The 12654-nt window shown below is 39.8% G+C and overlaps 1 protein-coding gene across 1 annotated transcript; it reads right to left on the bottom strand.

The window, feature by feature from the left end:
• Nucleotides 1–1736: 1736 nt before the first annotated feature.
• Nucleotides 1737–2681, bottom strand: LOC147917896 (olfactory receptor 10C1-like). The gene has a single exon (XM_087418881.1). The coding sequence runs from the start codon at nucleotides 2679–2681 to the stop codon at nucleotides 1737–1739; it is 945 nt and encodes a 314-aa protein (XP_087275007.1).
• Between the last annotated feature and the right edge of the window lie 9973 nt (nucleotides 2682–12654).

Below are 12654 nucleotides of genomic sequence, written 5' to 3'. Positions count from 1 at the left end.
CAGATCTGGAGTTGAATCCATGTCTCTTTTTTTTTTTTGTTTATTGCAGTAACATTGGTTTATAACATTGTAAAAGTTTCAGGTGTACATCATTGTACTTCTATTTCTGCATAGATTACATCATGTTCACCACCAAAATACTAATTACAACCCATCACCACACACATGTACCGAATTATCCCTTTCACCCTCCTCCCTCCCCCCTTCCCCTCTGGTAACCACCAATCCAATCTCTGTCCCTATGTGTTTGTTTATTGTTGTTATTATCTACTACTTAATGAAGGAAATCATACGGTATTTGACCCTCTCCCTCTGACTTATTTCACTTTGCATTATACCCTCAATGTCCATCCATGTTGTCACAAATGGCTGGATTTCATCGTTTCTTATGGCTGAGTAGTATTCCATTGTATATATATACCACAGCTTCTTTATCCATTCGTCCCTTGATGGGCACTTAGGTTGCTTCCAAGTCTTGGCTATTGTGAATCCATGTCTCTTTACAACAAGTCTAGTAATCTTTCTAATTTCATCATGTAAATATTGGGATAATTCTTCCTTCTTCAGAGGGAAATTATGAAGATAAAATAAAAAATACATTTAAAAGCAGCTGTCACTGTTTCTGTCATAGGGCAGACATTCCAAAAACAATTGGTTTGACTTTTATCAGTTACTTATATAAGAATGAAAAACAGAATATTTAAAACCCATACAGTGGCCTAGTCTCTGCCAAGATTTTGGTCCGGGCTTTCTCACTAATTTTCTGATATCCTTTGGCAGGTTTTTGACCCTCAATTTACACATCACTCAAGTATGAAAGTTGAACCTGAGCAATAATTTTCAAACGTTGCTCAGCAAAGAAGATGGTGCAGGAGATGGGGGAGAAAAGAGGTGATAGAGTGTGATCAGAGCTTCAGGTCCCTATCTCTACTTTCTATTTCAATCTGTTTTCTACTTTGTACAAGTGTGCTTTATATACGAGACTTGCAAAGCTTTTCATTTGTTTGACGCTTGGTTTAAAAAAAATGTTTTATTTATTTGCTTTTCATTTAATATGGCTCCAGACCATTTCTAAGGTGTATTCCATGGTATTAGAAGAGAATTCAGACAACACCTTCACCCAGTACTTCAGTCTTGCCCTATTAGAGAGTAAATTATTATCTCTAGCTTCCAGACTCCTGCTCAATGGAATTGTTCTCTCGTCCACTGAGCTACCTTTGATCATATGATAACCCCGGATCACTGGTTTTCACTTTGATAAGCTTTCTGCACATGGCTTACTGCTTCACATTTGAAACTTACACAAGTTAGAATTTTAGTCTCTTTTTTGCCAACCTTGTTTTCCAAAACCTTTTCAATCTTTCTCCGGAAAGCCTATCTTGACAAAAGCCCCTCTCTCAGCTTTATTTGTCTTCTTTCTCTCAGTATTGCACTGTCTCTAAGTTATAAGTTCAGCAAAACCATTTGCACTGTGTCCCTGTTATTTTCCTCCTTTGTGGTATTTCTGCCAGCACTAGATTGGGATGGAATCAAAGACATACCTCTTTTCTCTGTACATATTCCAACTCTGACTAATCCAGGACTATGTCTTCCTGAGTGGGTGTTTGCAGCATGTTTGACAAATGAGCTGATTGAGTCTTTCACTGACATTTACTTTATCTCTGACCAGATGATCGACTAACCAACTGGTTGGTTCCTACAGTTACCAAGAAGCTGGGCTATGACAATAAAGATTGTCAAGTTTCCTTCAAAATGGTCCTGATCCTGACAGTGACTCTCTTCACGGCCTCTTTTACCTCCTTGTTGCGAAGGGTATAGATGATAGGATTGAGGAAAGGAGTAAGAAGGGCATATACCAAGGCAATACACTTGTCCGTGCCTTCAGGGTGACTCCCAGATGGCCCCACATAAACTGTGAAGGCAGAAGCATAAAAGAGTGCCACCACGGTTATGTGGGAGGAACAGGTGGAGAAGGCCTTGGCACGGCTGGCAACTGAAGGCAGCTTCAGCACAGCTCTCAGGATACCCCCATAGAGTCCTAAAATGAGCACAAAGTTGCACCCAGTGGCCACACCAATTACTGCCCCATGGACCCAAGCATGCCAGCTTGTGTCCACACATGCCAATCGCATTAGTGGTGCCAGGTCACAAAAGTAATGGGCCACCTCTTTCAAACAGAAGGGCAGAGTGGCTGTGAGACTGGCTGGCACAAGTGCAGCTGAGAAGCCAGCCACCCAAATGGTCCCTGCTAGCCATAACTGTACCTTTCTGCTCATGAGTGTGTGGTAGTGAAGTGGGTGACAGATGGCAAAGTAGCGGTCTAAGGCCATGATACCCAACAGATAGCACTCAGTCATGCCCAAGGAATGGAAGACATATAACTGGATGAGGCACACAGCTGATGAGATGGGTGAACGCCCATGGAGCAAGGTATGCAGCAGCGTGGGCACCGTAGTGCTGACGTACCAGAGTTCTAAGAAGGAGAGGACACTGATAAAGAAGTACATGGGCGTGGACAGTCCAGAATCTGCCTGAACCAGGACAATGATGAACAAGTTCCCTGCCAGTGTGAGGAGATAGATGCACAGGGTCCCTGAGAATGCAAGACGTCGCAGAGTTCCAGTGCTAATGAAACCATTAAGGATAAAACTCTGGGTCCATGTGTGGTTGACATTATCCATGATTCCTAGGAACAACTGGTAGGACAGAGGATTAACTACTTCAGGAGTCTTCCCCTATTAGGAAAATTTTCCTAAAGCCAAGAACACTGAATGTGAGCACCTGAAAGGAACTTGACATTATCTAATCAATGCTCCTCACTTTGCAAGAGGAATTGTAGCCTGAAGGCAGAAATGGTTGGACCCATATCATAGAATCTGTTGTTAACAGGGCTGGAACTAGAAACCAAGGCTCCTGATCTCATTTCAACCCTTTTCTATGTTATAATATTGCACTCTAGAGACTGAGGAAACTGGATTTCTTCCCTGTACCACCATCAAGAAACAAGAGAGATAGGAAAGTTCCTATTTCTATCCTTCCTATAGTTTCCAATGATAAAATAACCAGCAATATTGGACTGTGGAGAAAAGAAAAATCATCCCCTAAAAGTGACTGTTGAGGCCGCTTTCAGGAAGCCTTCAGAAGTTTATAGACTATTCTTATAAGGACTAGAAGAAGAGATGGGAAATGAAAGAAATACCGAAGCTCTGAGAACAGTCCCTAAAATCTCAGGTCCATGGTGCCTGATGATAGTTTGCTCAGCAGACACATTATGTTTTTTTTTTTTTTTTTTGTAAGAAAGATTATCTCTGAGCTAACATCTGTTGCCAATCCTCCTCTTTTTGCTGAGGAAGATTAGTCCTGAGCTAACATCCGTGCCCATCTTCCTCTACTTTTTATATGGGATGCCACCACAGCATGGTTTGAAAAGCCGTGCATCGGTCCACGCCCAGGATCCTGCAAACTTGACGCAGAGTGAGCAAACTTAACCGCTATGCCACTGGGCCAGCCCCTCAGACACACTATGCTTTTTGAAAGATGATCTCCAAAGGAGACATGCACCAGAAATTCCCAAGGAGAAAAACCATCAGATCAGAAGCCCCAGACAAGAAATCCGGAAGTATAAAATAAAGAGTTTTCTCTAAAGTCAGGGATTTGGCTTTGTGAACTTGCAGTATCACTAACTGACAAAACATTGGGCAAAGCAACTTCTCCTTGCATACCCTCAACTTCTTCTTCTCTACAATAAAAAAGGTTTGAACAGACTCTTTCTGTTTTCTAAGAGTTTTGTAAGACTCTTACAACACAGCTCATTTATAGTTCCCTAAATCACTGAAAAATGTTTATGGGTTGTGAGGGGCATCAACACCACTGTCCCCAGTTTTTCCTCCCACACCTCACCTAGGAAATGTCAAATCCCCTTCCTTGTCCTCTTCTTCAGCTACTCTCATCTCTGCTGCACCATCACTGCCCATTACCTGACCGTTTTGAAGATTTTAGGACTTGTAGCATCCTCCTCAGCATTCTTTCTAACACAAGACACTTCCCTACTTATATCTCATGTTCCTGGGAATACTAGCTTCCCAAGGGCTCCTTGCTGTGTGTTCCTTGGGGTTGCTTGGTGTGGCTATCTCTCAACAGGGGTTCCTCTGGGGCAGGAAGTTGGGCACTGGAAATTGAAGCAGATCAGGTCCATCTCTCAAATGACTTTTCTAACCCTTCAACTCTGATTGTTGGGCGCTGGAATCTAACCTCAGGGACATTGCCTCCTCTGAGGCACTGGAAGTTTTTCAAGTCTCATATAGCTTTCTATGGGGAGACACAATCCATCTTGCATATCTTGTGTACAGATGGAGAGTAACAGGTTGAACACCCAAGAAGTTCTTAAAAATTTAAAAATTTCTTAAAAGTTGCCTTGCGAGGAAATTCTCAATCATCTTCATTTCCATTCAACTCCAATAACAAGAGCTGGATGACCCAAGAGGAGTAAAGCATCAATTTGGCCACTACTAACCTTACTACAGTATGAGAAAGATCAGCAGCTCCATCATTTCTTCCTTAACTCTCTTCATCTTCACAACAGTCACCACCACTGCTACCTTCACCATGCCCACTATCATTTATTCATTGAGTTAACCATTATTGGATATCCACTACATGCCAAGCACTGTTCTAAACCACCACCACCACCACCAGTATTGCTATCATCGTTTAAACCATGACCACTATTATTATTATATAGGACATCCACATGATGTGTACCCAGTTTTCCATCATCACTCTCATTTTTATTACCATTAGCATCATATTCATAAAATTTCTGCAGTCAGTATATGGATTCTGACCTTGACTGGACACTATACATATGCATGTACTGGATAGATATAAAGTCCATAGAAATAACGGATTGAAAGCATTAATCCATCAGAGAGTAATAGATTTGCATCATTTGTAGATGCAAATGTGGTTTAACACTTAGAAATCAGAGGCACAGGACAAGATAATAGCAAAATTAAATTGGCTATCAAGATTTTAACCATAAAAGATTTGCATATAGACCACAGTAATTTAAGAGAAATCATTGAATCCCCTCAGATGAACCCAGAAAAATCTTCCTGCAAGAGCTAGAGTTGTTTTAAGAACAGGAAAAGATGATGTTTGATTTTGAGAATTTTACTTTAGAAAATAATATAATCTAAAGACTGGAAGAATCTCTACTTGAATAAAAAAATCTCAGATACCTGGGCAATTGGAAGTTCTCATTCAGTCTTTTCCAGCCTTGCACCTAGATTCCACTTCATCTGAAACACCTGACCTTTCTCCAGGATGGGTGTTTGCAACCACCATTTGACAAACTTGCTGCATTCCCCACAGTCCCAAACACCAAAACACCCCTAACTTGCAGTCTTATTTATGGATCTGTATGACATATTCTGAGACAGACTTCCCCCAGGCTTTGTAGTGCCCAATTGTAGGCCCCCACAGCTTGACATTAAAAGAGTATGTTATAATGGCTGTGTGTTTGCCTTCACAAAGCAGTCAACGCAACACAAATATGTGTTAATAAAAAACTTATACATAAACCCAAATCAATGCAAAAATATATGCTAAATATTTAACATTGTTTATGTATAAAGAGTGAGGAATTTGAGCTAAAAGGAGCATGAAGAGAGGAAATAAAAGTTGGGGAGCTCCAAGTTCAGTCTTTGCTTAGCTAATGAAACTGTTTATTTTCTTCTCATGTCATCCCCCACCAGTAGAGCATTCTCACTTAATATTTATTCTGTATCAGAAATGGAGCAAGAAAAAAGATAAGTTCTAATGCTTCCATCAAGAAATTCATGATTTAGCACGAGACAACTAAGAATTCTTGTTACAGTGTCAAGTGAAGAAAGTAGGATTTCAAAGCATCAATGTTTAACAATATGATTGTTAATATTTGAAAAAAACTTATGTTATAGGTAATGATTATAAAGAATAGATGAATAATTTTAGTAAAATAGTAATGTCATAGGTGATTTTTAATTTGTATTCATCTAAATATCCTGTATTATGGATATACTTATATGTAATATTATTTTCCAAGAAAAACATGTGATCCAAAGGCTAGAAAAGGTGTTATCAAAAGCAGCTTAAATAATGTGAGGAGGGGGAAATCACAGTGATTCTATTATTCATGCATTCTTCAAATATATTTATTAAATGCTTTCTATTTTCTATACCTATATACTAGGAAAAGTATGAGATGCAGAAAACATAGTCTCTTTCTTCAAGATACTTAATTTGAAGTGAGAGAGACACACTCCAAAATAAGCATTTTAAAACAACTGGGGCATTTAAACATGTGAAAAAATATTCAGCCTAACTCGTAAGATACATGTGACTTTAAATAATTTGAGATGCCTTCATCACCTTCAGATTGATAAAGATCCAGAAGTTTAAAAACGTACTTTGTTGGCAAGGCTGCAGGGAAACGGACAGTTTCATACATTGCTCATGGAAGTACAAAATAGCAAAATAAAATTAGAGGGAAATTTAGCAATATTAATGTAAACTACACATTCACTTGTGCCCAGCCATCCTACTTCTAGGAATCCATCTTGCAAATATGTATGCACACATATGTGAAATGATGTATACACAAAGTTACTCATTGTAGTTCTGTTTGTAGAGCAAGACTGGAAGCAACCCATGGGGCACTAATGCAAGCTTTTTTCTACTTTGAGGATGGGGGGGGTGCCAAGCGGTAGAAAGGCGCAGATGGGCCTGGGTTGGAAAAATACTCTTCTACATATACCATTTATGAATTATTTGATTTTTTAATAATTTAGGTATTTATCTATTGAAACAAATATATTTATTTTTAAAATATATCTCAATATCGTGACTTAATGGAATCACATATCCTGGTTTGCCGAAGTGAGTTCTGGTTAATGCCTGTTGTTCCTGGATAATTATTAATAGTGTCCTGCTTCATTCTTAACAATATTTGGCCCGAGGGCGTAGCGCTTAAGTGCGCGCGCTCTGCTTTGGCGGCTCAGGGTTCACAGGTTTGGATCCCTGGCGCAGACCCACGTGTCGCTTATCAAGCCACGCTGTGGCAGCATCCCATATAAAGTACAGGAAGATGGACACAGATGTTAGCCCAGGGCCAATCTTCCTCAGCAAAAAAGAGGAGGATTGGCAACAGATGTTAGCTCAGGGCAAATCTTCCTCAAAAAAAAAAAAAATTGGGCCTTTACTTGGATGATAAACTATGTAAACATCCTGGGTGATAGAATGTTGGCTTTGATGCTACTACAGAGTCTGTGATCTGACTGTGTGTGAGTGTGTGTGTGTGTATATATATATCATTCTTTGGTCCCTTCCTTCTTCCATGTTGACATCAATTTTATCACTCTAGAATAAGAGAAATAAGTATATATACTTATTTCTATATACTATACATACGTATTTATATACATTATTTATATACATATATAAGTATATATATATTTATTTCTCTTCTTCTAGAGTGATAAAACTGATGTCAACATGGAAGAAGGAAAGAGCCAAAGAGTTGGCCCTGAGACATCCACCCCAATGTGTCACATTGATGCATTGCTTCTGACTTCTTTTCACATCACAGCAAAAGAAAAAAGTGATAATATTTGTATGACACACTGAAGTGAACTAGAAAGGCTGCTTCTTGACAAATGTAAACTGTCCAGGACCTGTAATTTCCTCAGGCTTGATCTTGTCACTCAAAGGGAGGGGCAGGGAGGTCAGTAACTCAGCTCACCTAATATCTATATGTGTTGGGAAGCTCTGCTCTAAGGAAGATCTGCAGAGAAAGACCTCAGAAGGTTTTAGAGAATAAAAATTGTGAAGTAAAAGGGAAGATGAGTCTAGACCACTGAACTGATTTAAAGAAGGGGAATGACTTCTGGTGGGGTTATAGGAAGGGTACTTACTCTCTGTCATCCTTATTTGATCTTTAGGAGTCCAGTCATTCATCCAGCCATTTGTTCATTTATTCACAAATGAATGAGTATGTCAGGCTCCATACTGGAAATTAATGATGAGATATATGCTTCCTTGAGTTATTAGATAGTTACTCACATCCTCACAACAGTATTGTAAGCCCTAAGGCTCACTGCACTGTGTTAATTAATATGACCCAAGAAACTGCCAGTGATTCTTTTGGACTACCACCAGGGCATGTGCTGGTCAAGCAGTATTTTGCTGCTCCCATGAGCATCCCTCAATGAAGACAAGTTGAGATAACCCCAGTGCAGGAGAACAAAATAGTAAGAAAAAGGTAGGGACCCCAAAGCCATGCCTTATGAGATAGTATAAATTTCACAAGGGCAGGGAGAAATACATAGGATGATCCAGAGTGCTTTTGGACACCTGGGCTCAGAGAAGATGCTTGATTTGGAGCATTACCAATTCTACTGTCCCACATGTGACTAAAATATGAGACATGTAAAACTAGACATACTCAAGGAAAGAAATTCGATTGTGGAAATTTATGTGGCAAATCTGAAGTAATAATGCTATCTTATATATATTGTTTACTATTCTATATGCTTTGCATGTATAGTATAATTTAACCCTTATAAGAATTCTTTAAATAAGGTTCTACTGTTGTCCCCATTTTACAGATGAGGAAACTGAAGAACAGGGAGGTTAAGTAAATTGTCCAAGTTCATGCAGCAAGAAAGTGATAGAGACAATGATTGAATTCAGGGAGACAGGCTTCAAAGTCCCTTCTCTAACCACTACACTGCCCTGCCTCTGGAATAATAAGGCTTATTATATTTACGGAGCACCTCTCAAGTGTCAGGAACACTTAAGTGTTAGGCATTTTGCATATTTGGTTCCCTTTAATCTTTATAGTACTGTGTGGTGGAGATCATTATAGTTGTTTTTTTTTTTTAGTATGAGAAAACAGTTGTTCAGAGAGAGGTTAAGTTTTTTACTCCAAATCATATAAACAAAAAGTGGTAAAACTGGGTTTTGGACCAACACCTTCCCTCTCTGTTCTGGATATTTAGATCTTACCCATCTGGGTCTAGTTCAAATCGTGCTTTCTTTAAGAAGTGTTGCAGTCATGGAATGAAAACTCCCCAAGCAGGAAGGAATGTGAGCAGTCGTCCACTCCAGCCTTTGGTTTGGCAGACAGGGAGAATGAGACTGAGGAAGTCTTGCCAAGGTCACCAGCCCCCTGGAGTGGATCTGGAGTTGAATCCATGTCTCTTTACTATAAGTCCAGTAATCTTTCTATTTTTATTTTTACAGAAAAACAATTAAAAACAATTTTATGGAGAGCAGTCATGACTCAAGCAGTGACCTGTCTCTGCCACGTTCCAGTCATGTCTTAGCCACTGATGAGCTGGCATCCTTCGCAGGTCATATTGCCTCCTTGGCCCTCAACTCGCTCATCTGCAGAGTAAGAAGATTGAACTAAATCATCTCAGCAGAGGAACTAGTTGGGGAATCAAGGTAGAAAAGAGGGCATAGGGAATAGCCAGGGCTTCTGGTGCCCATTTCTACTTTCTATTTCAGTCTGTTTTCTGCTTTGTACTTACCTGCTTTATATACTATGGTTCTAATGCTGTTTGTTTGAAAATATGGTATCAGATTTCCTGGTTGTCTTCTTCAATACTTCGAGAAAGCTAGGCCCACTTCTTTGGTAGGGTTATGCAGCAGTTACTGAACTAATGTGAAGAAGGAAAGAACATTCCTAGTTCCAGGTTACCTGCCTGTGGCAGATATAGACAAAGGTGCATTCTGAACAGGTAATGCAGTTCAGTGCTCTCATCAAAAGAGTCAACAAGACTAGGGCCTCAGCCTTCAGGGTTGAGGTCCAGGAACCAAGGGCTGGATGATGGCCTAACCTAATTTAAAACTCCTACTAATGGTGAGGAACAGAGAGGATGGGGAAATTGGGACAGGGTCTGAGACTCCTGATATACTAATTAATCTTCTGTTTCTGCTATGTCTAACACAGAAACTGGATATTTTAAGAGAGTAAAGACGAGTCTTTTAGTAGATCCGGGTGTCACAGGTCAGGCGAGGTGAAATCGGGGTAACGATGAGCTTTAACATTTTCTGAATCTATTATCTTTAATTGTGCCTCCCATTCCACTCCCCTCCCCCTTATATGCCTTCCTTTCCATCCATTCTAGACAGCTACTAGTTATTGAACTCATCCCCTTACCTAGCATATATTAGTCCTTTATCCAAAATGTCCTCCTCTTCCTCTCCTCACTTAGGCATGAACATGATCCATCATTTTTGCTGTGATTCTAGAATAGTCATATAGTCTTTCTGAGCCTCAGTTTACTCATGTATAAGTTTATATACCCACTTTAGTGGGCACTCAATAAATAGTATTACTGCTATTACTAGTAATTTGTTGGCAATAAATATATGTATTGAATTAAATTACTGATGGTTGGTCTGAATGGGCTAAAGGATTAGGCAGTTTGGAATGTCATTGCAACTGATCTTAATTGATAAGGGCTGGAAAGCCCCCTACCAGTATAGTCAGTCTCCTAATGTGCCCTGCCTTGCCTCAGTGGGGAGGCACTATTGAAATGTGAGAGTGCTTGATGAATATTAAAGACCTGTACCAAGGTATGGGGCCTGGAGAAATTCTGTACATGGAGAGGAATCCAGACAGCATAGGTACCTCTGCTCAGAGGCCAGCAGCAGGAGATGACCCTGGCAATCTTTGAGCAGTGTGTCCAAAACAAGTCTTAAATATCCATTCCTCTCCTTCTCAGTTAAATCTCAGGCAGTTGTATTGAACTTTCACAGCCTTAGCCAATCCAGGCTTCTGCTTCCACTTCCTTTTGATCAAGCAGAGGAGCCATGGACCCACTGCTGAATTATCACTGCCACACAAAGCCTCTTTGAAGGACCTAGAGATGTAGCTATACTGTAGGGAAGCATGAGATCCAGACCTATCTAGCTAAGGAAATCCTCCCACAAAACTTTTCTTCTGAGCAACTCAGGGGAACAGAGCAAAGCACTAACAAGTTTGCTAATGAGAAGGCAAATAAACTGCTTAATTGAGCTGGGAAGCCAGAGGGTGAGACAGGGGAACTGTTCCCAGGAGGGGGCTGTGCCTGTTTAATGAAACACAGCTTCAACTACAATAATGATCAGTATTTTGTCTGCAGAGACTTCCCCCTACCTGAGTGTGGAACAGAAAGCTTTGGGGAGGCCCCGGTTTTCTCCTCTTGCCTCTCTCAATTAATACTAATTGGGAACATGAGAATACAGACCAGGATGTCAAAAAAGCAACTTAAGAATACAGTCCTTCTAGGAGTCCTCTCCCTAGGCCTGGCCTGGAGACCCCAGCCTCCCCGCTTCAGGCAAAGCAAATACAGAAGAGCATCTGCTTCCTACATTCATAAGAGACACTGTGGAGGCATAGATTGGGAGTTGGAAAACCTGAGTTTTAATCTAGGCTATACCACTAACACTAACTCTGACTCAAAGTAGGCCATACACCTTCCCTGACCTGTATTTTTTTAATATATAAAATAAGGAGATTGGACTTCATGAATTACTTGGCTTCTTTCAACTGTACTTTTATGAACTATGGTAGATAAAGTGTTTTTCATTCTGATACCCAAGGTAGCAGCATCAAGAATCAAGAGTAGTAGCCTCACTTCTGCTTTAAAAAAAAAAAAAAAAAGTTCCTTAAATTTGGAGGAAATGAAGGGAGAAGTATGGAATATGAGAGTAAAATAAATATTTGCCCCAAGGAGCACCTCACCCCCACAAAAGAGAGGTATATACCATCTGAGCTCAAACCAAGGAAGGTATTGCCACATATGTTTGCTCTTTCAGAACGTTTTTTAAACTCTTATTTCCTTTTTAGGAAGAAAAACTATCATTTGCTTTTAGAAAAAAAATAAAGCAGTTCTGATCCTCTGTGTTATCTGCACATCTCTGCTTGTCTGCATACCCATATGCACATATATGGCACTATGTCTCTCAGATGCCACCGGAAAATCAGAACCACAAGTGCAATTTTCAGAGTTGGTAATAATATAGAAGAACATGCTGTCAGAAAACCTTAGGCCTAAATTCCAACTCCACAAATCAGCAGTTGTAAAATTTAGTGCAATTTAGCTAAAGTGCCTCATTTTCAAAACTGAGAATGTTAATAATACCTACTTTTAAGGTTTCTGGGAGAGTTAAGGTAATTTAGGTTGGCAAATAGAAAGCACTACAAGAATGAAATCTAACTTTGTTGATTGTTATTGTTATCAGCATATAGTTACACATCTAATACCTAATAGAACTAAAGAGATGACTCCTAAATCCATAAGAGTATCAGTTCATTGAGGAGTTCAACAACGGGCTAAAATCCCAAACAAGTTTAGTTTTGTGGAGTCACAGTGTCCTTTTGGAAGCCTTGCAATCACTCACAGACCAAGCTACTTAAAAGTAGTCAGAACTACTTCTGTAACTGACCCAGACTCTGTTGTCTTTGAGGATCTGAACTCTCCTTCTGCAAAGGGCCAAGCAGATCAAAATACTTTATTAGCCATGACCTAAAAAGAGATCCCATCTAGAAACATGTGAGGTCTCTACTAATACATATCAGCCTTAATGAGTTATTGGGGGAGATTAGAGGACATGAGAAAAGAT

This window comes from Ceratotherium simum, chromosome 2 (assembly GCF_057802395.1).
Source record: "Ceratotherium simum simum isolate JZ-2026a chromosome 2, ASM5780239v1, whole genome shotgun sequence".
Lineage (NCBI taxonomy): Eukaryota > Metazoa > Chordata > Mammalia > Perissodactyla > Rhinocerotidae > Ceratotherium > Ceratotherium simum.
Note: the sequence above shows the minus strand (reverse complement) of the source record. Positions and strands in the feature narration are given on the sequence as shown.

Bases quoted from the DNA above. Each gene is read 5' to 3' on its own strand.
- LOC147917896 (XM_087418881.1), bottom strand. From the start codon at position 2,681: ATGGATAATGTCAACCACACATGGACCCAGAGTTTTATCCTTAATGGT.